The sequence below is a fragment of the Xyrauchen texanus genome, chromosome 41, assembly GCF_025860055.1.
Source record: "Xyrauchen texanus isolate HMW12.3.18 chromosome 41, RBS_HiC_50CHRs, whole genome shotgun sequence".
In the NCBI taxonomy this organism is placed as follows: Eukaryota; Metazoa; Chordata; class Actinopteri; order Cypriniformes; family Catostomidae; genus Xyrauchen; species Xyrauchen texanus.
In genome coordinates this window covers 30881597-30908705 of record NC_068316.1, presented here as the reverse complement: position 1 = coordinate 30908705, position 27109 = coordinate 30881597, and the positions used below count along the sequence as shown (strand labels likewise).

The window sequence follows — 27109 nt, the reverse complement described above, 5'->3', positions numbered from 1 at the left end:
AACTTTTATTAGTTTGATATAGGGCTTACATTGCGAGCTTATTTAATGGGTCAAGGGAAATAGGATTTTTCTAGCTCTTTTTTAAAAATAGAAGCTCTTTTATAATGGAAGTTCAATGCACTATATCTAGGTAAACATACTCTAATTCAAAACTTCCTCAACAGGCCAACCACACGATTTGAAACTAAGCTTCAAAAACAGCTCATTCAGAATTCGGCATGTTTTTCATGACACATCCATTAGCTCAGTATCATATGACCGCCCACATTTACACATGAACACCTATTTAGTATTCAGCAACTTTGGACCTGATGAGGACGGATTGAATTATACGGTACGGGATTAGTCAATCACAACAGATGTCTTTTACATAATTTACATATAAAAGTTATACAGTAGCAATTCTTTGTTAAATGTGCATAAAATTTGCTAAATTCCTAAACATGTTAGCCACTATATTAGACCCCATTTCTCCGAAATGTCACCAAACACAAATGCTCAAAATCCCAAAAAGGCAAAGAGTGCCTCAAAATCTTCTGATTTGCTAAACAATAGCATCCCACCATCAGATTATTTTTTCTTTTTACAGAGCCTAGGGCTATCACAGAGACAGGTGTTAGGTAGTAGGGATGTTTTATTCATGCTATTCCATAAAAAATCACTTGCACCACTTTTACAAGCAAATGTTAGATATAACTGAAAAATGTACACCTTCCTGATATGTCTTGTGTTCATTTTGGTTTTCAGTAGGTTTATATTCACACAACCTATAAATGTTATGCATTTAGTTTGTCATTGTACTTTTATTAGAACTGTATTTCGGTATTGAATAAATATGGAATACTGGAAATGTAAGGTGGATCGTTTCACTTGCTCCATTATTTTTGTTCAAGATTTGTTATTCTTGCATAAGTTTTATATATGAGTGATGAATTAAGAGCTGAGAGTATGGCCTGTGTCTGTTTATTTATTTTTGTGTGCCCTGCATGAAACCATCTCAGAAGTGTCTAACAAGAGCAGGGCTTGTAAATATGTTGTCATAGTGATGGCTGGCACAATGGGCCGCAGTGGTAGCTAGAGTATTCCAGTTTGCTGTGTGAAGCGTGAATGGATGGTGTTATACATAACAAAATAAAGATGTCATTACATCTGCCTGTGGGAAATTAATTTGCTGACCAATAACCCTCTGTTGATTGGGAGCGAATGATTAATTATGCTTTTATTTGTTGTTTAAAATGGAAAAACGTATTGTAATATCATAGCATATTATGTATATTAAATACAGTTGTGATTTTCTCACAGCTTAATATCTCTCAGGTTAGCAGTCGGTATCAATGGTTTGGTGTGGTTGTTCAGGCTTAAAGCTGGTATCCAGAAGGTTTCTGGTTCAATTTGCACAAGTAGCGAGCCATGAGCTATTACTTTTATGCCTTGGAGCAAGACGCTTAACCCTGGGTAGATTCAGGGGTATAAAGTGCAATTTTTTAACCATAACTTTGATATACCTTTAAATACAGAACGACTGTGAGCTCTGAGGTTGTTATCGATGGCATGAGCTTCTGTTAAGGCTATAAATCAGCGTTATTTCAACTACATTTAAAAAAAATTAAGTAACTTATTTAACAGCAAACTTCATGTTTAAGAATTACACACTACCAGTGTTGATGAAGAGAGGAAATCCACAAATCAGAAAATCATGGTAAACAAAGTGTGCCAAAAGAGCACTGCAGTGACATTCCACTCCCATGATTCACTGTGAATGATGCAATCAAGTCACTCTCTCTACTCTCTCAGATTACACATATATTTGTACATTATGTTGACATATACACATATTACAATATATTGCTTCTATATTTATAATCAACTTTTAATCAACTGTTATAGTTTTTGTGTCATTCGCAATGCTTCATGTGATTGTAGTTCATGCCATAATGAAAACTTCAAATCATAGTTTGTAATGTTGTAATTAACATGGATCTGGCTGGTTTGGTTCATGTCTTAGAACTCTTTTATGAAGGATTTTATGAATACCCTATGGACAATTGCAATGACCTGAAATTCCCTAGAAGCAAATTCTACCTGCCCTGTTTCATGCAGATAAGGATTCTAGATTGTAAACTGTTTTATTATTTGAAACCGTTTGAAGGGAAATAAAATATGTTTGATGGCCAAACACACATTTATCTCCATTTTGTTATTTAGGAAAACTTGTTGTGTTTGATCAGAATACTTAGAAAATGATTTGTTCCACAGTAGATTCCATGTGCAACTGTGAAATTGTCTTTGCTATTTCCTACGTAGATGTCTTCATTGCTGTTAAGGAAGTTAATGAGTCTAAGGAGGAAGTGACATTGGAGCCAGAGGCCACTGCTAGTCTACTTTCTTCAGTTCCACAAGAGTTTCTGTCATGTAAGTCTTTCCAAAGACTGACATTTGTTTGGTGTCATATGTCATTATCATTGTGTTCTGCAGCCACATATTCCTTACATCCATGTGTCTCTTGCAGCTGCTGAGCCTGCCCAAGAGATCCAGGTTACAGTCACACTGACAGAGGGTCCAGAGTCTCCGGCGTGCTCCTCCACTCTAGAATGTGTACCCTCCCTTTCTTTTCAGGTCTCTACTACTACTGAAGACCACAATGAGGAACACAGTCTCATTGATGGTTTGGAAATGAGGAAGGAAACAGTGGACATACTGCCTAAACCTACAGAAGATAAACCTAAAGCTGACGTTTCAAAAGCTCTTCCTGCTTTGCCAACCAAAGAAACATCCCCCAAGCTTTCTCCAGCCCAAGAGGAGGAACCCATGAACATTTGTCCCTCAGACCCCTCCAGAATAAAGGATAAAGTCACAGCAAATGTCCCAAAAGCTCCAAATGTTGTTGAGGATATCGAGCAGGGACAGAAGCAAGACCAGCAAGAAGACGACGAAGAGGAGGAGGAGGTGGAAGAACCTGAGCTCACTTGTGTTTTACATGAGTCTGAAGGTGTCCCACTGGTTCAAGAGCACAGTCCTACAGTGGATATGGACACTACACCTGCCAGTGACCACAGCCTCTCTGGCTTCTGCTCTCCCATTGAGGATAAGGGCCTGATCTTGGAGCATTCTCCGGGATTGTCCTCTGAGGGTTTAACCAAGTTGACCCAGTCCCCATTCTCTACTGAGGGCTCGCCCAGGGAGACGTCTCAAAGCCAGACGCCAACCTATGGCCTGAACCTTGCCGGATATAGCCTAAGTGTGTCCAACACCACCTTCATTCCACTCACTCCTAAAATAGGTATGGGCAAACCCGCCATCTTGAAGAGGAAGTTCTCTCCAGGCAGGCCAAGGGTAAAGCAGGTAAGCCTTTTGGATTTTTACCCTTGTTTCTTGCTGCATGTTGAAGGCTCCTGATTTTGCCATGGTCTTTTTAGGACACCAATTCAGTCTGTGATCCACAATTTTCAGCTACACAGTAATTACTCCTTTCCTCTCCGTGTCCCTCAGTTACATTGATTAGTGCCAGAGCGGAGCATGTATTAATTAACATGGAAAGGCTCTTACTGCGTCTCTCTGGCTCTGTCTCGCTCTTGTTCTCTCTCTTTCTCTCCTGGCCTTCTATGCCCCCCCTCCACCGCCCTTTTCAAATACATCACTCACAATATCCCAAGAGAGAGGGGGCTGGGAGTTGGCCCTGGAGCCAGGGGTTTATGCTAGTGGAACATAAAAGAGTCTTTTTGGAGGTGTGTAATTCGGATAACTGCTCACTGAGCTGGAAAGCACAGCACAAACCCATTTCCCCTTTGAGTTTTGGAAGAGAGAGGATGCTGAGAACTTCTTTTTTTAGGGCCTTCTAAGCTGTCAGAAATATAAATTAAACCTGGCATTGCTGTGTCTTTGTGCCCAGTAGAGTGAACTTCAGACTACAATTAATCCACGCATTCTTGCAAAACAAAGGTTAGAGTGTGTTTTTCCCGTTCTGTATTTGAAAACATTTAGCTGTTATTCATTTTGGCATGTCACTTTGGGCATCTTTGATCTGATTGAAACCATTGTACTTAAAAGGGATTTTAGCCATTTTGCTAGCTTCAAACACATGCCTTCGCTCCAAACACCCTGCAAACCAGCAAAACCAAACACCCAAATTATTGACAGGCGAAAACTGTTTCTGGTTTACTTTTTCGATTAGCTAAACTGTCAATATACCTATTTGATTGACATATGTAAGGTAGTAGAGAAATGTAATGTTTTCTATACCAAAATACGCTTACAGCACCTTTAACCTCAGTATTCAGTAGTTACCTCCAAATATCTGTGGTATACCAGATGTTCTGTTACTCAGATTCCTAGCTGTAAATGTCATCACTTGGCAAGTTTCTCTTTAAACAGTTGCCCCTCCATTTTAGTAGTTTACCTGAAAGAACAGACAACTAACAGTCCGCTAAAGCGCCCCTTGTGACCGCACTGAGAATGCAGTATGCACTTGCATTGCACCGTATCTTGGGCTCTGACAAATTTCTGAACATAATTTTGTGTGAAATACAGCTTAAAAGGGTTTGCGTTCAAGTGCTTGTTTAAAGTTGCGTAATGTTTGAAGTCTAGTAATGAGAGCACTTTGCACTTATGTTCCTGTTGAATGCTTGTATGGTTTTATATTTGTTTGTTTCTTTGCCTCTGGTTCGTTCTCTCTAGAGTATTCTCCATCTGGACACAGTGTAATTTGAAGGGTGTGCAACTGTCATTGGTTCCAACTGAGATTTCCGTTTTTGGGTGTATGAATGTGTTCATGAATGTGCACGCCACTGTGCCATTGTGTGTGTTCCTACGAGAGAGAGAGAGAGAGAGAGAGAGAGAGAGAGCTTCATGTGTTTTGTTGTGTAGTTGAGGTTCTATCATTTAAAATGTTCGTTAAGTAACCCCTGCTGAAGGTTGAGGCATACTTTTGCAGTTTGTATTTGCTAGACGCTTCATTAGAAGTCCTCTTGAGAGGTGCTCAAGTTTTTTTTATTTGAAAATTTGTATAAGCTGGGTTATGGTTTTGAGTATTCAACTATGGCTTATCAAAGTGTCTCTTGGGTGCCTACACAAAGCTAAGCTACTAAAGTATTTATTTGTTTGTTTGTTTCATTGTTTCCCTTTTTGACAATTGTCAGGACTGGATAGTCCAAGAAAATACTACTTTCTCTATGATAAAATAATAATAATAATAATATAATAAGAATGTGTTTAATTTATATATTGCCTTTTCCGAGCTCAAGGACACTACAATCTCAAATTAGTACAGTTTAAATGAGAGAGGAATAAATAGACAATAGGAAATGTAACAATAACACAGGACTACATGAATCAACATCAGGCAAAGAGCAGGAAACTATCAGCAAGTTTGTGTTTTCATGAGTAGTAAAGAATACGGGATCAACAATTTGTAGCAGAAGTACAATGAGAACAGCTATATTTTAAGACGTGACTTGAAAGCAGAGATAGAGATGTAGTGTTGAAGCGGCTCTGAGGGAGTGAATTGAGGGAGCAATGACAGTGAATGAACTACCACCCATAGTGGAGCGACAGAAACGTGGTACAATAAGTAAACCTGAATCAGATGCCCTAAGAGTGCGTGCAGGGGTATAAGGATGGAAAAGCTCACAAAGATATGTAGGGTCAAGACCATTAAACGCTTTATAGGTCAGGATGAGGATTATGTTCTATATACAGGATGAAACCGATAGCCAGTGTAGTTTATATAGAATGGCAGTGATATGTGAAGACCGTAAAGTGAAGTTGGATCTCTAGCTGAGTTTTTTAATATACTGTACTCTTTTTTTTTTTTTTTTTTAAACTGATTAAAAGGGCATTGTGGTAATCAATACTTGTGGTGATAAGCGTGGACTAGAGTCTCTGCATCCTTATGATTAATGATGTGGCATGGTTATGTACATGATAAAATGCAGCTTCTGCAATTGAACTGATGTGTGCTGCAAATGTGAAAGCTGGATCAAGAGTAACACCATGGTTGTTTACCGTTCGGATGTGACTATTTCTTCATCAATGTCAATGCATATATCAGACTTACAAGATACAGAGGGTTGGGAGCTAATTTTAAGCATTAAATCAGATTTGGCAGAATTTTATTTGAGAAAGTTGAGGGTTATCTAGTGTTTTATGTCAGATATACAGGCTACTAATGGAGGCAGCGGCAAGAATGAGTCCGAGCATGTAGTGACGTAAATCTGTGTACCGTTAGCATAACAATGATAACCCAGACCATGACAACAGGTAATATGACCAAGAGGAAGCATGTAAATTATGAACAGAATAGGGCCTGTTACATATCCCTGAGGGACACCGTGAGTGAGGGAAGCTGTGGAGGACTTTAGATTCGTAAGGAAATTAATTCTTCATTTCACCGAAGTCAAAGAGCGATGAAGGGGGAGAGCAGGGATAAAACACTTGTGGGTCTTTGCTCATATATTCAGACAAGTTATCTGTACACATGTCAATTATATTTACATCATCAATTCGGATTCAATTAAACTGGAAATGCACATACAACGATGTTATTCATAACACCCAGCTATATAAAGGTCTTGATTGTTACACACAGTTAAAAAAAAAACACTATAATATGAATATATATTATATATTTAATGTGTATATTCTAATCTGAATCAATAAACAACACATCATAAGATCATGAAGCACAGACTTTATTCCCACCACCAGACTACAATGTGAACATATTAATCTAATTCACTAATATGCCTCGGTTGCTTTGTGTGTATTCTTTATGAGTTTAAAGCAGCTCTTACATTCATACAGATGGGATCATCACAGATGTTTTGTAATATTGTGACCAATATCAGTGAAGAAAACAACAAACATTTGTAACTTCTGAATGAGAGATGTTTACGGTGATGTACCGAGAGGTGTGTGCACTTGCCGATCTCACATCAGAGATGAATCGTGGATAAAATATAATTACATGTCCGCAAAAGTCACATTTGGCAATATTTGTGCTGACCTCAGAAATGTATACATCTTTCATGGGACTTGGCATGGATCAAAAGTGTTTTTTGAGGTTTTTCTTTACATTTTTGGGATGTTTTTCAATTCCCTGCCATTGCTTCCTCCCGCTGATGGTCACAAATATGGTGGCTAGGGGGAAAAAGTGATGTCACAGAAATAGCAGAAAGTGTAGATAAGAGTAAAGAGTGGAAAACTGTATCAAAACCAGAACTGAGGTCTAAGAGAATCAAAATACTAAGGGGCACCAGAGTTAACAAGAAGAAACCCAAACTGAAATTGCTTGGCCGTCGATTTACAATTTAACCCTTCATTGCGCCAAACATCATTATACACCCCAGGTCAGGTCTCTTATGTCATTTCCATAGATATGATATTCATAGTCTTTAATAAAAAAAAAAATATGTTATCATTAACATTGGTAGTAAACTTGTATACATGTAGATATGAAATAATCATAAATATATGATTTATGTGAACGCAAATATATGTTGTGACACTAACTGGTAATTTAGCAGTTATTTATACATATATATAATTACATGCATACGCTACTACACACACATGCATGCATGCATACATACATACATGTATATATATTGGCATTTTGTCTGTTTTTGTTACACTATTCATAAGAGAAAGGATGATTAGTACAATAAATGTGTGGGTATAACTCCAAAACATGGATGAATGAATGAACGGTACATTTATATATCGCTTTTCGGACACTACACTCAAAGCGCTATACACAGTGAACAGGGGACTCTCCTCAACCACCGCCAGTGTACATCATCCACCTGCATGATGCGACGGCTGCCATAGTGCACCAGTACTAGAGACTGCCAGAGAGGAGAGAGTACAGTTGAGTAGAGGATGAGGTAAAGAGGGTGGAATGAGGTCCTGGGTCACTAAAGACACAAGGTATACATAAGGGTTAAGGCGTCACCATTTTTAGTTCCATGTATTTTTTTTGTTTTCTCAATCTCATTACAAAGGATTCTCATTTCAATATTTGTATTTTTTGGTTTGTTTCACATTTCTATTCACAGGCATGTTGGCATGATGAGCTAATGTTTTATTTACTTATGTATTTTTTAATTTCATTATAACACTTTTTGTGTTAGCGAATGGTCTTTTGTTTCCAACAGTTTCAGTAACTTAAACTAAAAGTTTGGGACAAATCCGTACATGACCGCAAAAAAGAAGAAACAACAAGCAAACAAAAGAGCAACCATCCCACGGCTGTTATTTATTATTTATAATGTTTCACTTTGTAAAACCAAAAAGGCCTTGCAGTAAATTTGTTATGAATTGTAATTACACAGACTAACACTTATTAGCTTGTTAAACAGGCTAAATGCTCCCCATGACGCTTTACGAAATTCTCTGTGTTTATCTCAATGGCTGCTCGTTTTCATGCTGACATAATCACACTTGTTTTGTATACACAAATAAACAAGGTTGTTGCCATGGAGACAGATTAACGCTTTTATTCCCATAATTCTTTCCCATTATCGTTAGAGATTTTAGCACACTTCCCTCTAATGGTGGGACTTACACAGGTTGTTGTACTATTTGCTTGATGTTCATAGGCCTATAATGTCAATGCATCAGCTAGGACACAAACATTTCATGTAACACTCATGTTTCAGGTATTTTGTCCCAAACTTTTTAAAATCCCAACTTGTTTGGCTTGATTTTGTTTATTTGTCTTGATGTATTGCCTTCATTTGACATGCTTGCTATCTTTTATTTTTGCTGGCTGTCACATTTATGTTGCTGCATTTTGTGGCCCCTCATCTTCCCCTCACCACCTATCTACTTCTTCCCCTCCCGTCTCCTCTTCGCCACTCTGTCTCAGGGTGCATGGAGTTATCGTAGCGCAGTGAGCTCGCCCTCCTGGTCTCCAGAGCGAATGGATGCCTGGGACAGCCCTAAGTCCAGGCCGCTACATGGGCTGCCTATCTGGACTGTGAGATTGGTAAATGATGGGGTAGTGAAGTGGGGTTTGGGCTCTGGGTGTGGGTCATAAAACATCTAATGGTTAGGTTTTGTAGGTAAGCTCAAAAATGATACAGAACTTATGGTGGTATGGGCATGAGTACTTGAAAGTGATGGCAATGATTAGTCATTATGTTGCATTACTTTCTTTTCAACTTAAAAAGATTTAATACCGATCAAAATCCAGTAACAACTATACAAAAACATGCCCAAATGGGCCTCAGACTCGTCCTAACCTGGTGCGATTTATCTGTCCACACTGAAAATGAAAATATGGCACAACATGGCACACTAACAGTTAGTCATATCATATTTAATGTCCAAAATACAGTAACAAAATTTTAGACCAATGAGATTTCAGAGTGAGTGTGGCGACCCAGAGTGACATGGCAAAAATAGAAACCAAGCGATCAAAAAAATATCCTGTAGCTTGTCGCGCTTTTGGCTGGTTAAGACAAAAACTCACATTTACATGGAAGAGTGTTGATGAAAATATGACAAGAAAAAAAATATTGCAATATTAACAATTAACAATTTATTTATATTTATTTTTTAGGAAAGAAAAATCGAGCAAGAATTTATTAAAATAATCCAGTCATAATATTTTGGGTAATATCCTGTTTGAGCTGCATGATCTATAAGAGCTAAACACCTGGACAATTAACTTTTACTAATGGGTTAATTACTAATTAATTACTCAACCACATCCTATATATGTGACATTAATCAGCTACAGTTTATCCACAAAATAAATGTTATGTTACAACTTGGATCTGCACAGACAATGCAACAAGCAAATGATATATACCAATTAAGTCAGAGTAAAATGAACTAAAATTAAAGAAATTGAGATGATGAAATATTAAAGGAATATTCTGGGTTCAATACAAGTTAAGATCAATTGACAGCATATGTCGCATAATGTTGATTACCACAAAAATAAATTTCGACTTGTCTCCTTTTCTTTATAAATAGTAATAATCGAGGTTACAGTGAGACTCTTACAACGGAAATTAATGGGGCCAATTTTTGGAGAGTTTCAAAACACAGAAATGTGAAGATTTAATTTTATAAAAGCACTTACATTTATTCTACTGTTAAAGCTTGTGTCTTATTTGAGCTGTAAAGTTGTTTAAATTGTAATTTTTACGGGTGTTTTAGGGTTTGTGTTTATGGCGATATGTCGTTATGGCAACGTAGTTGTAAAATTGGACAACATTATACAGAAATGTTTAGTAAGCGATTGTGTCAAACTAAAATCATGTTAACACAATGTTTACGTCTTGTGGCTATACTTATTTTTTTCTCCCCAATTTCGAATGCCCAATTCCCAATGTGCTCTAAGTCCTCGTGGTGGGGGAGGATGAATCTCAGTTGCCTCCACATCTGAGACCGTCAATCAATGCATCTTATCATGTGGCTTGTTGAGTGTTACTGTGGAGACGTAGTGTGTGTGGAGGCTTCACGCTATTCTCCGCGGCATCAACGCACAACTCGCCACATGCGCCACTTAGAGCGAACCATATTATAGTGACCACGAGGAGGTTTCCCCATGTAACTCTACCCTTCCTAGCAACTGGGCCAATTTGGTTGCTTAGGAGACCTGGCTTGAGTCACTCAGCACACCCTGGATTCAAACTCGTGACTCCAGGGGTGGTAGTCAGTGTCAACACTTGCTGAGATACCCAGGCCCCTTGTGGCTGTACTTTTAAAACAGAGTATTTTAACATTTACGAATTGGCCCCATTAACGTCCATTGTCAGTGACTAGCCCAGATGTTTGCTTCTTTTTTTTAAATAAGAGGAGGGATGAGTCAAAATAATGTTTTTGGCACAAACAATGCCACAAATGCTGTGGATTGATCTTAATTTGTATTTAACCCGGGATATTCCTTCAACTAACTTCCTTTGCCACATAAATGGCTTTTCTTGTCTGCTAATTTAACTAAGGAAGATGAACAAGGAAAATTAGCCAATAATATCATAGACTAACATGTTTCACCTCCTCACAATCCTTGTCACAGTGGATAAAATGAGGTCCTACCCACCATTATGTTCTACTGAATATTCAGTTTCACATTTACAAAATCAGATCACATTACGAATGTCAAATATGTTGTGAATGTCATTTCATGTTGTTTTTCAAGTTAAGTTAATAGTTTTAATGTTCACCGTCATTTGTGTAATCCATCTTTGTTCACAAATCAATGCATGAGTCCACATGCATAAGACACCAGTTTGTTGCAGTTCCATCCTTTCCATTCCTGGAATATCTCACCAAAATTGCCCTTGTTTAAAATTTTAGAGGAGAGCCTTCCTCAACCTTCGTCTATTTTTTCCCTCTCCATAATTAATTTCTGCACAAATTAGACTCAGACTGTAAATGCGACGGAGTGCGCCATGCTTCCTTAGGCAATCTCTCTAAATTAAGTTGACGTCTGCTGTCTGAGTAGAGCCGCTCAGCTACAGTAAGGTAATTACCTGGGAGGAAGTGGGAATTGGGCCAAAGCTTCAGCCTCCATGCAAATGCAACATGACACCTTCAGTAGCAGGACGAGTTGGCAGAAGTCTGGGCTGAAATGCGATCTGAGTCAGTGTAGTGTTCAGGGAGCAGGGTGGGCTCTGAGGGTCAGGCTTTGGGATGGATGGATGGCTTTGTATCACAAACACAGATGCAGTGCCTTGTGAAGATGGGATTATAGGTGGTTTTAGTTAATGACTTCCCTAAAAAGCAGAAGCGTGTCTTCATTTTGCGATTTAAATCAGAAAAGCCTTTTGCTGATGTTCAGTATAAACTGCGAAAGGAACCATCGTTTTTATTTAACAGCCATTGTTGGCAAGTGAATTCAAAATGTTTAATGCAACTAAAGCAGTACGAATATAGTTAAAATACTCAAATAGTGTTCCCCACACTATATGTTTTAAATGAACACAAGGAAGAATTATATTTTAATTTATATGCAGAGTAATAAACAGCAATGTTTATCTATATATGGGTGTTTCTTCAACTATGGTCACTTTCATATATGTATAACAGACCCAGACTTTGAATATTAAACTATGAAAATAAGTTATAAAAATACAAATTACTACATGATTAAAACCATAATCTTAAAAAAAGATTAAAAAAATTAGTTCTATCAATTTTCAGAGAATTACGACTGTCCCACAGTTGTGGTGTAATTTCCTCCACACCAAACAATTTTGCCCACAATTAAGTTTTGACAAAAGTTAGTGCTATTGGTAACCAAGTCAACCAAAGTGTCAGTGAAGGAAATGCTTGAGATGCAATATGTATATATGTGATGTTTGAAGAAAACAAAGAAAAATCAAGGTAAATATCACATGTATCAGAATATTTTTACTGGCCAACATTTCCAGTCAAGCTTTAATTTTGTCAAATTATACAAAAAAGTGTGAAAATATTGTTTAACTGTGTTTTTGGGATGCATAATATATTAGCTATGAAAGTAGCTTTAGCAAGAGAAAGGAGTTGGCTAATTTATTTAAAAAATGGGTCCCTCTTTAAATAAGGTGTCATTAACTACTATGTACTTAAGCATTTTATATAATGTACTTACTGTGTTCATATGTGTTGTTGCATTGTACTTACATTTAAAGTACCTGAATTCAGTTACATCTGTAGTTACACTGTTAACCTTACTCCCAACCCTAAACCTAACCTCTAAACCCTAACCACTACCCCTTCTCCTAAACCTACCTGTACCTCAACCTCAGTAGCAGCAAATGTGATTCTTGAGAATTTTGCTGAACAGCATGTAGTTACACCATAAGTAAATTGTATTGTATGTAATTTAATGTTAGAACATAAAAGTTAAAGCCACCTTATATAAAGTTGGACACAAAAAAGGTTAAAAATGTTAGCAAGGAGATGAGGAGTCGGATATTTAATAAAAAAAAAAAAAAAACTTTAGAAATGTAATTTCATCAGCGTCATCTCCAGCACCGAATTCTATTAAACACAATACAGAATTTGATGACACTATGATGGGAATTCTCTTGAGATTAAGAAAAAATTAATACAAATTACATACATTTTTGGGATTCATGTGCATACACTGTTGAACATTGTTGGCAGACAAATAAAAAATGTAATTAAATATTGAAAGTACGAAAAAAGTTTTAGTGAGACTTTACTTTCTCCAAATGCATAGTGCTAAAAGTGCCGAAGCTGATGAAACACCCATATATTTTCTAAAAAAACATTTTAAACAATGTAGAACAATTTAGTGATAATGCAAAAAAAAGTTTCCATCTCCATTTTGTGTGTGTGTGTGTGTGTGTGTGATTTCTGCACCACTAATGTCACCAAACAGAATTGCAAGAACAGTGGTTGTTTTCAAAGAGGTTCCATTAACATTTCCCCTGTCTGACATTGTTTAAACTGGAAAAATTAACCTATGAAGTACTTATTTATAGTTGTCTCTGAATATTAAGATGGAATTGGAGCAAATATTTTAACATGAAAAAATGTCACACTTCAGCTTTTAATCAGAGATGCTATTAAAACTCAAGGACACAAGGAGCTGGCACAAAACAGGCCTACTGGCACGGTCTTTAGGAAATTAAATGGCCAGATAAAAAGCACATTAAAATCACCACAAAGTAATTGTATATTGCCAGCAAAATTATATTGAATGTATGATTGATATATATATATATATATATATATACCCAGACCTATTAACAACTGAAAAACTTCTGTGAGGAAGTTGGTGGCCTAAGAGAAGTCCATAATGGATCAATAGTAAACAAATAAGAATGGTGATATAACATTTCTCTTAATGATTCAAACATGTACTGTTATTATGTCTTGTGAACATTTGCTTGGTTATATACATTCCCACACAATTTTCCTGAAGTGTGCCTTCAAAAATTATCTGTTTATTTTCCAAGGGTCGTGGATCTGGCTTCCCTGGAAGGAGGCGACCCAGAGGAGCTAACCTGTCTGGCAGAGGAGGCAGAGGCCGCTCAAGGCTAAAGATGGAGAGCAGCCCCATGGTAACCCCTGGGGTATGTAGCCCCCCTTACACCCAACCTCTACATGCATGAATAAAACAATATTCAGATGTGCTTAGTGCTCACATTAAAGCCGCTCAGCAGAACTTCAGCGGCAGAGCTCGGGCCAAATGGCCTTTTCAAAATAGCAAACACTCACATTTTCTCCCAACACAAGTGACTTGTAATGAGGGAGATTGAGCCGGAGGGTACTTGGCTTTCCACTGTGATAAAATACGCAATTTTATTTTCAGCAGCCTTCTAGTTGCGCACGTAATGAACATGTCGGCTAAACTTAGTGAGCTCGGTTCTAGTCTTATTAGAATCCAATAGCACACTTAACACAGAGCACATGTTTTTTTGTAATGTAATAACAATGTTTTTTTGCTGTTTTTTTCTCAGCATTCTTCTAGTTTACACATACGACACATACCCATACACAAAGAGAACACATATTTGCAGCGAAAAGCCTTTAAATAATAAAGTCCATTCATATTGACCCCTGGTGTTTGGCTATCTGTTTAATTATGAGGTTGTCCAGATCTGTCCATTTCAGTTGCTTGAGAGCAGTGGCACACACAAGGGTGTTAAGCCTCCAGAAGCAACCTTGAAGTCATTATACAGTGCAATAATACATTAGAAATGGATTGTTTTGATCTTAGCTGATGTAAACAGGTGTCATGTGTTGTTTTACAGGTGAGCATCATGGATACACCATATGTGGTTAAAGAAGAGGAGGAGAACTCCATGCACAACACTGTAGTGATGTTCTCCACCTCTGACTCCTTCACACTCAAACAAGTGAGTTTTTTATGTTTAATAAACACGACTAGAAAACAGGTGAAAAAATCCAGTGCACTTGCATTGAAGTAGGGACTCAACATATCTAGAGATCAGAATATCATAGAGACTAATGGGGGTGAGCTCTTTTGTCTTGAGCTAGTAAGGAACAATTTAGCAGTGCTTTGGCAGCCACCAAAAACACCCTAGCAACTGCATAGTAACCACATAGAACACCCTAGCAACTGCTTAACAACCTCCTGGAAAAACTTAGCATCTGCATAGCAACCACCCAGAATACCCTAGCAACTGTTTACCAACCACTCGGAACACCTTAGCAACTGCATAGCAACCACTAAGAACACCCAAGCAATTGCATAGTAACCACCAATAACACCCTACCAACTATTTAACAAGCAGACTAGAAACTGCATTGCAACCACCCAGAACACCCTTGCAACTACCTGGAACACCCTAACATCTGCATAGCAATTACCCAGAATACCTTAGCAACTGCATAGCAACCAGCCAGAACACCCTAGCAACTGCTTTGAACTTCCCAGAACACCTTAGCAATTACATAGCAACCACCTAGGACACCCTAGCAACAGGTTATGAAACACCCTAGCAACCACCCGTAACACCCTTGCAACTGAATAGCAGCCACCCAGAACACCCCAGAAATGGCTTAGCAAACACCCTAGCAAATTCCTAGAATATCCTAATAACTGCATAGCAACCACCAGAAATGCCCCAGCAATGGCATTGCTACCACCTGGAACACCCTAGCATCTGCATGGCAACCACATAGTATACCCGAACAGCTGTATAGCAACCACCTGGAACACCCTAGGAACTGTATAGATACTACCCAGAACACCCTAGCAATTTCATAGCATCCACCTAGAACACTCTAGCAACTGCTAATCAAACACCCTAGCAACTGCATTGCAACCACCCAGAACACCTGAGAAACTGCATAAAAACCACCCAGAATGCCCTACCATTTGCATAGCAACCACCCAGAATACTCTAGCAACTGCATAGAAACCACCTCGAAACAACCTAGCATCCACCCAGAAAACCCTAGCAACTGCATAGCAACCACCCAAAACACTGTAGCAACTACATGGCATCCATCCAAAACACCCTAGCAACTGCTATGAATACACCAGAATCAACTACCCAGAACATCCCAGCGACTGGTTAACAAACACCCTAGCAACTGCATAGCAATAACCTAGAACACACTAAAAACTGCATATCAACCACCAGAAATGCCCTAGCAACGGCACTGTAACCACCTGGAACACCCTAATATCTGCATAGCAACCACCCAGAACATCCTAGCAACTCGATAGTAACAAACTACTCATACACCTTTGCATATCAACACCATGGCATTGTTTTGCATGAGTGAATGTACCCAGGAAATTTTGGAATTCAGGAAATTTAAAAATCTAGTTGGATATGCAACTTATTTGTTTAGTTGGTATCTAACTTCCTGTTTGCATCTCTTGTCTTTTTTTTTTTTTTTAAGTAGTGGAGGGGTGGTGTTGCCTCACACCATCACCTCTTGGTAAAAATACTTTCTGTGCTCCCACATGTATATTTAATAGGATAATACTGTGCTTATGAGAAGCCTTTGGCATTGTTATATATGTGAATTGTTCTTTTTATATGGGTCGGTATGAGAATTAACATCACGGATGGGTGTCTGAGCACTCTTTCTTTATCTCTGTTTGTAGGACATGTGTGTTGTGTGTGGTAGCTTCGGTCTGGGTGCTGAGGGCAGACTGCTGGCGTGTTCCCAGTGTGGCCAATGTTATCACCCCTTCTGTGTCAACATCAAGGTAAGAAACCTCCCTTAAGTCACAGCTGACCTATTTAACTGTTCCATTCGTGAGACATAATGGTGTGAATTATGAGCAGACTTTATCTGCAGTGAAGTTTAATGGTGTGTGAGATAAGCATGACAGGTCAGTGTGTGAGAGGACCTGGATGAAAGCAGCCCGAGGGTAATGTGTTCAAAGTTAAGAGGATTATGAAGAACACTATAAAGACACTGTCTTATGTTGATAGACTGTAGAGATATTTATCAACCAAAGACAGCAGTGACGGATGAAGTATACATCAGGGTGCTTTCAGTGTCTCTAGTGTGCAGTATGACAAGTGACACTGAAGAGTTCCTGTTCTTCATTTAAAATCAGATCCATTAATGCAATAAGCCACAAGAGGCTGTGCATTATTGATTTTTCCAAGGTTAAAGTGAAGTGTTTAATTTCTGCATCACTACTAAAGAGAACTGCAAAGATAAGGATTGTTTCAAAGGGGTTTCCCCAAACACTCTCCCTGTCTACCATTGGTTGGTCTAATGGACAACATATAGTCACCATTGTTTGATCTACAAGTTGAATGTTGAACTGCTCAAACATTTTATGTAGTGCCACAGTGTTGACATTTTTCAGGAAGTCAGGAAGCTTATTGCTTTTATAAAACTGTACATGCAGCAGTACTGTGTTAAAAGACATGAATGTTCGAGGAACAATTACAAATTGTTAATGATCAAAATTAACAATTATTCTGCCATGTAGTATAGTGTATAATTCTAACTATAGGCTGGTTAACGGTTACCAAACAATGCAACAGCTTGGTATATTATTATAGAAATTTAAGTTGACGTGTTTATATTTACAGGTGTGTGTTTTAGCTATTACATAATGGCTTCAAACATGTCTCATCCAATCAGAATTTAGAGTTGGAAATATCCACTTTCAATAATAATTACTTCACCCGTTAAGCTCTGCTATCATTTTTCACACCCAAATTTAAAACCTCACCTTACACACATACAGTGGACTAATCTCATTTTACAACCCCCATTGTAATATATGTTTACAATCTTATGTTGAACACGTACAGTACACACATGCATTTTTATCCTGGCTTTGAAAGCCTGTGGTTCAAAAACCTCTTCAAAAGGTGTTAATTCATTTCACTAGATGGCAGGAAATGTTAGGAAAAAGTTTTCACAATCTGTCTAAATATACTGACCTGAAATACAGGTGGTGCAGCGCAACACAGCTGAGCACTCACTGTGTGCTTGTCCATAGGCATTCAGTCTATATTATGTTCTCCAAAAAATACCAACTGATTTGTCAAATATCTCGGCCTCTGAGTGGACTACAACCTTGATCTCTTTATGTGGTGTTGGAAAGCTGATGTCCTCAGGACTGCGATGAATATTCATCAATATTCAAGAACATATTTTACAAATTATTTGTTTAGGCTGTTTCTGCTGGACTGCATTTTTTGTTCTGGACATCTGAGACATAACTTTTGACTTTTTACCTAGCATATGCACAGACAAGTGTAAAATGGCTAATTTTGAATACAAATGGGTCCACAGATTTATGGGGTTAAACTACATTTTTGTGTTTTGTTTTGTTTTTATTATTATTATAATTTATGTATTTTTAGACAAATGTCACTACCTGGTGTTGTGCTCTCTTAAGTGCCTGTGAATGAGCTGTCTACTTTCACTCAGAGTAAGATTCATTAATCCATCTATCTGCGCAGACAAGTCAAAGTTGCTCTGCCAAACCCAGTGGAAAACAAATCACATATATTAGAAGGGAAAAGACCAGACAAAGTTGAAAAAATGTATTTCTATGTAAATGACGAGCAACATTCGTGTGAGACTACCAATGAGCGTGAAGACAGCAGAGTTCACGTTATCTGTCTCCTGGAAGACCGGAAAAGAGAGCAGGCAAGATGGAGGAGCAGTTTTATATCATTTTTCTGTAACCACATGGGGATTATTGGGATTTCCGTTGCACACTAAACCTCAGTGTCTGTGACTCATAGTAAGAAATATTTAATCATTCTGTAAATCGATAAAAATAAACTAACTGGCAGCCGATTAATGGGTTATCAGTCTTATCCACCACCTTGGTTAATCGTATCAACAAAATCCACTATCGGTCGACCTCTAATTCACAGTGCATCATGGGAGTGGGTGGTCGCTGCAGGATCATGTGTAGTGTAGTTCTTCACCAGGAATTCTGCTATTAAACACGATTAAAAAAAAATAACTACAGTTTACATGGACAGATGACCTCTGCAGAAGCACACACTATTGATTAACTACCTCAGTGCATACGGTAATAATCAATGAAAAAAACAATTACACTTTGGTAAAAATGAATGGGATTTTTAATTCCGGAACCAGACTGTTGTGCTCAGTTGTGTGAGGTTGGAGCGAGACTACCTGTTTGGCTGAGAAATGAAAGATGAGGGGAGTGTTTGGGAAACCTGTTTGGAAACTCTCATTGTTTTTCCAATTCTGCTCTGCCTCTAGTGGCGCAGAACTCACTTATAGCTGCTTTAGATTTGTGCACTGACTAGGTATTTTTACTTCATGAATGAGAGAATCATGTTAAAATTGTAACAAATACCTCTAAGCCGAGAAACATCTCACTGCACACGCGTGTTCTTGTTGATTTGATCCCTCTGGATTAATTCCTGCTCAATAAATAACCCTTTCTTACCCTTCGGTGTCTGAGCCGTGACCTCTGACCTCAGCTATGTGTGTGTTTCAGATCACTAAGGTGGTGTTGAGTAAGGGCTGGCGCTGTCTGGAGTGTACTGTGTGTGAGGCATGCGGGCAGGCCACTGATCCCGGCCGTTTACTGCTGTGTGATGACTGTGATATCAGCTATCACACATACTGCCTTGACCCGCCGCTGCAGAATGTACCTAAAGAAAGCTGGAAGTGCAAGTGGTACGTATATAAACACATACAACAAACACACATAAAAAACATGATTAACTTCATTTATGTATTGTTTTTACAACTGAAGACACGCCAAAGATCCCCAAAGGAAAATGTTGTCTGATTTAAAGTATAGCTGGTATGTCCCAAAAGTGTGTGTACACACACACACACATACAGACACTTTATGTTAGGCATCTTTAACTACTATGTGCTAACATTGAAGTACTTACAATACAATGCATTTATTGTGTAACTACATGTTGTTCTGCAAACTGCTGCTACTGAGGTTAAGCTACGGGTAGGTTAAGGAGCAGGGTTAGGGTTTATGTAAGGGTTGGGGTAGGGTTAGGTTTAGGATTAGGTTAACAATGTATCTAAAGATGTAATTAAATGCAGGTACTTGTAAATGTAAGTGGAATGCAACAACGTGTATGTACATAATAAGTACATTGTATCAAATGCTTAAGTACACAGTAATTAAAGACAATATGAAGTGAGTCATTTTTTGATTGTAGGGTCATAAATGACCTGCACATTTCATAATAGTTCACACATGTGGGACATTCTCTCAGTTTCTTGCTTCCTTGCGTGCTTCTCTGTTATCCTCATACAGTATCTCTCTCTGTGTCCCCCGCTATAATTTCTTGCTCTATCATCTCAAACTGCCTTGATCTTTAGCAGCTGTTTTCAAACTAGATGGCAAGGGATTTCCCACATATTTGCTTTAATATCACATGTAATCCCCTTTCAAACAGAGCTGGGTTTGCATTGCGTTGTGCTTCATTCAGTCGGAGCTTTACTTGGATTGAAGCCATTAAAATATTTATTTTTAGGGCAGCATAGTCAATATTAAGCCACATACAAACATGAGGTGTGTCTATTGACAGAAAGCCCACAACGTACATGTGAATCAATGGATCAAGGCTTTTATAATTTATATGTGTGTTTCCAGGATCAACTCTGAATATATCATTTTTGGGGAAGCTACAATCTATTCATCATGTAAAGTATAGATAAAGAAGTCAAACTGCTCTTTGGAAAAGTAGTTTCTAAAAGATACTAACTATCAGATGCTGTAAAGTGTTTTTGCAATCAGCAAGGTATCTGGCATAAAAACAATATAGATGTCAATTAAATTCACAGCATTAAACTTTAACGGATCAATTTACACAAATTTAGGGCTGTCAATCGATTAAAATGGTATACAGATTAATCGCATACATAAATATTTGCTTAGACGGCTTGTCTAAGGACACGTCAGTGTACACCAGCATCAGATGGATGCTTTGGGAGCATCTCAGTTATGGCATAAACGTACCGTTTTTGGTCGCTGTGTCAAGTTAAATGAAGTTTGAAACTTAGAAAACATGTCTTGTGATTGCTGTGTTCGGATTTGCGCTCCAAGCTGTGTTTAAATGCAAGAACGTGTTCTTGTGTTGTCTGCTCTCGGTAAGTGTGGTTTGTTCTCCGTATAAGCTGCATGTTGCCTATACATCGAGTTTCGCTTACTGCCCCCTGGAGAAAACAGGAGGTACTCCAAGATTGATTTGCATAGATATAAGGATATACAGTTAATCGCATTGAATTAACACATTAAATCGACAACCCTACACTAAATGCAACCAATAAAAAACAAATTTACATAACTGAGAAACATTTAATTCAATATTAAAATAAAAAATTATACAGGGACTTCAGAGCACCTCAACTGAATGAGTGAATTGTTAGTATTAACCGTCGGTTCAATACAATGTGAAAAAATATATACAATGTAAAAAAATTCTGGTTACTCCACTATATTTTGGAAAAAAATTTTTTATGAAAAAAACTATGATGTTTTGAAAACCGCTAAGCTAATTACATATTGCTAAAACACATATTTATGTTCTTAGCGCCATTACTTTTAGTTATGCTCTCCAACACATGTTTATATCAGTGTTAAACAGGGTTTTATCTCCTTCAGGTGTGTGTTGTGTACTCAGTGTGGATCAACGTCGCCCGGCCTGCGCTGTGAGTGGCAGAATAACTACACGCAGTGCGGCCCATGCGCAAGTCTCGCCGTGTGTCCGGTGTGTGCACGCAGCTACAGAGAGGAAGACCTCATCTTACAGTGCCAGCAGTGTGACAGGTGGGTGACACTCAATCATGTCGGATACTATAGTGGCAAAATGAAGAGCATCTTGGGAAATGATACAGCAGTACACATAAATACATACAGTACATAAACGTATTCATAGATCCATTGTATTTAACAGCATGAAGATTTTAGGTTCAGATAATCTCTCTTAGGTCTTGGAACATTAAGCCCGATTTTTCTGACAGAGCATACTCTGAACGAGCAGTATGCGCATGCGGCTTGAATTATTTGCACTAATTAGTGGGTCCACAAGATGGCAACACTCCCAGTTGAGCCGTTGTGCCACGAAGAACCACTAGATAAAGATGTAGTCACCGCTCAACCGGAGACAAATGCAAAAACATTTGTATAATTTGAGTTTGAAGGAATATAAAGACATCTTTATGTGTTTAAACTCTTGAAGATAAATAGTCCAGTATCTCATAGCAGTCGTAGTGCGTATGCGCCAGCCGCCAGTTGATCCCAACATCCTAAGCGTTCGCATCAAAACTAGTATTTTTGGGGCTTTTCGGTAAGAGGTAATACATTCTCAATCTGAAGAATTTATATGAATTAATTGATTAAATAGAAATATTTGACATAAACGGATGAGACAGTTATTTTTTTAAATGGTTAGAAAATATATCCCATCATAAAGATCGCCCATGAAAAAATTACCCTGAAAATCGAATCCAGGGGCAAGAAATGTCCCTGTAATGTTAAAGTTATTTTCTAAAACTACCCACAGGACTTGTCAACTACCTAAATGCAGGTGTTGATGGTAGAATATTTAAGTGTAGTTTATTTATTTTGTGACAGGTTTTCTTTGACTGACTGCTTGTAGCTCATTCATGATGTTTTTGATATGGTTTGGCGCGCAGGTGGGTTCATGCTTTATGTCAGGGTCTGAACTCTGAAGAAGAGGTGGAGAAAGCAGCAGATGATGGCTTTGACTGCTCCCTATGTAGATTGCACACCATGTCCACAGCAGGTAAGTCTTGAAATTGCATACATTTCTGAGTGTAAACTCTTGCGAAAGCATTTCAGAAATTGAGTTGTAATAAGTTGAGTTTTGTATGAGTTGTGTTTTCTGTAACAGATGGGCACAAGAGTGTTTTGGTCAATTAAACTTTGTTCCAGCCAAATGTGCTTCATTAAAAAAGCAGATGGCCTGAATATAATATCAAGCTGCAACCTGTTCATGTGCATCAAGTGGCAGTAAATGTAATCTGCCTTTTAATAGGTCCAATTGTCCGCTTATCAATACATAATTACGTAAATAACTGTGAATATGTATAAAGGATAACCCTTTATCAGTCCAGTTTCCTCCTTGTGTTACAGGTGGCACAGTGGCACAGCTCACAGACATCAGCGAACCTCCTTTAGTGGCAAAGGTTCTAACAAAAGTCAAGGAAAATGGTATTTATGATTTATTATTCGCACTAGATGATTTGTTTCCATGGAGTGGTTATGATGCTCACAGGGTTGTGTGCAGAATTGAGAATGCCTTTTACATTGAAATTCAGGGCTCACTTTATTTTAGGTGTCTTTAAAGGATTAGTTCACCCAAAAAGGAAAATTCAGTCATGTTTACTCACCCCTGTGTTGTTTTAACCCCATTTAACTTACTTTCTTTTTCTGAACACAAAGGGAGAAATTGTAAACAAATGATGTGCTCTGTGATGTCATACAATGGCAGTTTAGAGCTTTAAAATAATGCAAAAGTATCATTCAGAAGTCTAATAAATTATTCCATGAGACTCATAGAAATTCATATGGGGTTATAACAACACAGAGCTGAGTAAACAATGACTGAATTTTCATTTATGGGTGAATTATTCCTTTAACTATTATATACCCCTATACTAGAATGTTTTATTTAATCTATATCTATATTTCAATACATAGAATACATTAACTTTCATTTCATGGACCCTGGTGGAAGAGCACTTAATTTCCTAGAATGCTCTAATGTACACAATATATTATGTAGTTATAATATATTAATATAATATAAATGTAATGGTAGAAATATAATTATTTATTTATTTTGATGTAACATAATTATAAGTACAATGTAGACAATTTCTATAATTATATACACAATTTATTTTATATATAGATTCCCATTTTTATGTCAAATATAGATTTGTATTAAGACATTTTGTTGTGCTGCATGGCCTTTTTTGTAATTGTTATATTTATTTTAGTTGAGTGAAATCCTCTGTCATTCCAATTGTGGGTCATGGACAATTCAATAAAAATGTCACCAAAGGGAACCAATTCTTAATTTTGAGTTTTGTCCAACACTTCAGTGGTTGCTTATGTATCTACAGTGACAGACAGGGGCATATTGTCCATAGGTAACCCCACCGATAATCCAAACAAAGTACAAGTACAACCCCCCAAATATTTATGCCATGATCAGTGGAAATATGAAGATGATTCATTCTGCATGACCCAATCTGTGACCTTAGTGACATGTATAAGTTTGGAGGGACTCTTGTAGCCGTTAACGCTTGTGTGTGTGTGTGTGCTGTGTCAGACTTCCAGAGGACATACACTCAGGACGGAGTGTGTCTCACTGAATCAGGCTTGTGTCAGCTGCAGAGTCTCTGTGTTCAGACGGCCCGCCGCAGACGACCCAAACCCAAACTCAAGTTGAAGATCATTAATCAGAACAGTGTGGCTGTACTGCAGACGCCCCCCGACCAACAGATTGAGCTCTTCAGAGACGGAGACATGGACGACAGCAGGGGTAAACAGACTTGTGGGTTTGTGCTTAAAGGGTTATTTCACCCAAAAAATGAAAATGATCATCAAGGCACCCTCATGTGGTTCCAATACCATATAACTTTCTACTCCCAGCCTTATTTTTTTTAAAGAAATTATTCGAAAATCAAACAGAAAATGATTCCACTGGCCCTATCAATGGACAATGGGTAGTTCATGTGTTGTTATATATGTACCGTTGTATTCATGACCTCATATTAATTGACAACATGTAATATTATAATTTTTTTTTTCTTCAATTTGACATGCCCAATTCCCAATGTGCTTTTAAGTCCTCATGGTCGTGTAGTGATTCGTCTCAATCCGCATGGAGGAGGACGAATCCCATCTGCCCCTGCGTCTGAGACCGTCAACCCGCGAATCTTATCACGTGACTTGTTGAGCGCATTGCCACGGAGACATAGCACGTGTGGAGGCTTCACGCCATCCACCGCGGCATCCACGCACAACTCGAACCACATTATAGCATGAGGAGGTTACCCCGTGTGACTCTACCCTCCCTTGCAACCGGGCCAATTTGGTTGCTTAGGAGACCCAGCTGGAGTCACTCAGCACGCCCTGGATTCAAACTAGCAAACTCCAGGGGTGGTAGTCAGCGTCTTTTACCACTGAGCTACCCAGACCCCCTAATATTTGTATTTTTGAAAATGCATGTCACAGCACAGGACCATTTAAAATGAACTATTAACAGGTAAAAAGTGAAAAAACACTTTTTTGAAAATGTTTGGCAATTAATTCTTATTCTTGACTTATAGCCATTTAATTTTTTTAAATGGGTAAAAACGAAGGATAAAAATAGTGTAAATTATAAGCACTATAAATATAATATATATGTAATAGATTATAATAAAAAATATGATTAGATATTATATTGTCAATTTATATATATATATGAAGATATTAGTATGTATTTTAGATTTATTTATTATATAATAATTATTATATATATGAAAGTTCATGTTCACATCAACCATCAGAATGGGGAAAAAACTTGATGTCAGTGATTTCGACTGTGGCATGATTGTTGGTGCCAGATGGGCTGGTTTGAGTATTTCTGTAAACTGCTGATCTCCTGGGATTTTCACACACAGCAGTCTCTAGAATTTACTCAGAATGGTGCCAAAAACAAAAAACATCCAGTGAGCAACAATTCTGTGGATGGAAACTCCTTGTTGATGAGAGAGGTCAACAGCGAATGGTCAGAATGGTTTTGAACTGACAAAGTCTACAGTAACTCAGATAACCACTCTGTACAATTGTGTTGAGAAGAATATCATGTTCAGAATGCTATACTGGGATGCCCGTTGGCTCTGTTTTGGTGGCATGAGGAGGACCTACACAATATTAGGCAGGTGGTTTTAATGTTGTGGCTGATCGGTGTATGTGTGTGTAAATGTGTATATATTAAAATTTTCAATATATTAGCAAAATAGCATTGTACAGATGACAACCTTTATTAGTCATTAATTTCTCTCTAATTGCTGGTACTTTAAATAGTGTTACTGACATTCCATTATACATATATGTCAATTTTTACCTAAAACCTAAAATAAAAACATTAATGGACATGTCATATGTCAACTGCCCTAATACATATTCTGCAACTGATCCTTCAAGCTCCGCCCCCTTGGTTACATTTGCACGCTCTGACGTGAAAATGCTTTGCAGAACTCTCTATAGGAATGAAACTTCTCCCATGGGGAGATTGCCGTGAACAGCGCAGTTAAAAAAATCTTTAATAAATAGAAATTAATAATCTTCCTTGAGCTGGAATGAACAGTGTTATTTTAAAACATATTTATCTGAGGTTTATTGTAAAAGAACTCAGTAATTTGATTAAAACTGTGGATACAGTGAATCAGAATTGAGGCAAACGATTATTATACTGCTCATAACACACTCCCTTAAATATACTATTTACTATATAGATTCTCATTGGAGAAAAACAAGTGCTTTTTAGAGAAATGATAGACGACAACAGTTGCTAAGATAGGATTTGTCAGAAACGCTTTCGCTTTTCGTTAAGCCAGGCTTAGCGAAGGGTCAATTGTAAGAAATGTTTCATTTGTGAACATTAAGTGAAGCAATTTCTGCACCACAAGCGTCACCAAATGGAACTGTAAAGGTTAACATTTTCAAACTGTTTTCCTGAACACTCCCATCTTCCATTGGTTGGCCAAACAGATAATTCAGCCCCAATCTCACACCATTGGTAGAGCCAATGTTGCAATGGGCTAATCAAACAAATAGAGCACCACAGTGAATAAACTTAAGTAAAATAACCCTACAAATGGCTTATTCATATCTGACTCTGCATTTTAATCTGGCATAGTAATAAGTATTTAACATAAAAAACAAACAAATGAACTGCACCTTTAAATGGAATTCCGTAGCATTATATTGGCCATTCTTCTTTATATGTATCAGCAAAAAAATGTGGAAAGAAAAAATCTGTGAATTTCTTTACCACTAGACAATTTCTTAAACTAATTTAGTTGTTTAAAGTCTTCAGATTTGGCATTATTGTATGCCACTTGACTTTGACGGTAATGGTGATTTGGTGGTGACAGCCGATCATAGCTGATCATAACAGTGACAGAATGGCAGAATAGAGCCATTGTT

The 27109-nt window shown here is 37.8% G+C and overlaps 1 protein-coding gene across 1 annotated transcript in view; it reads left to right on the top strand.

The window, feature by feature from the left end:
* Nucleotides 1-27109, top strand: part of LOC127634477 (histone-lysine N-methyltransferase 2C-like) — a 232070-nt gene that overhangs the window by 142112 nt on the left and 62849 nt on the right. Inside the window, 11 exon segments of the mRNA XM_052114063.1 lie at nt 2305-2412; nt 2510-3342; nt 8864-8983; nt 13920-14036; nt 14718-14822; nt 16550-16654; nt 19403-19584; nt 21542-21706; nt 22576-22685; nt 23036-23113; nt 24240-24452. Of these exon segments, the coding sequence (XP_051970023.1) occupies nt 2305-2412; nt 2510-3342; nt 8864-8983; nt 13920-14036; nt 14718-14822; nt 16550-16654; nt 19403-19584; nt 21542-21706; nt 22576-22685; nt 23036-23113; nt 24240-24452 (2136 nt within the window).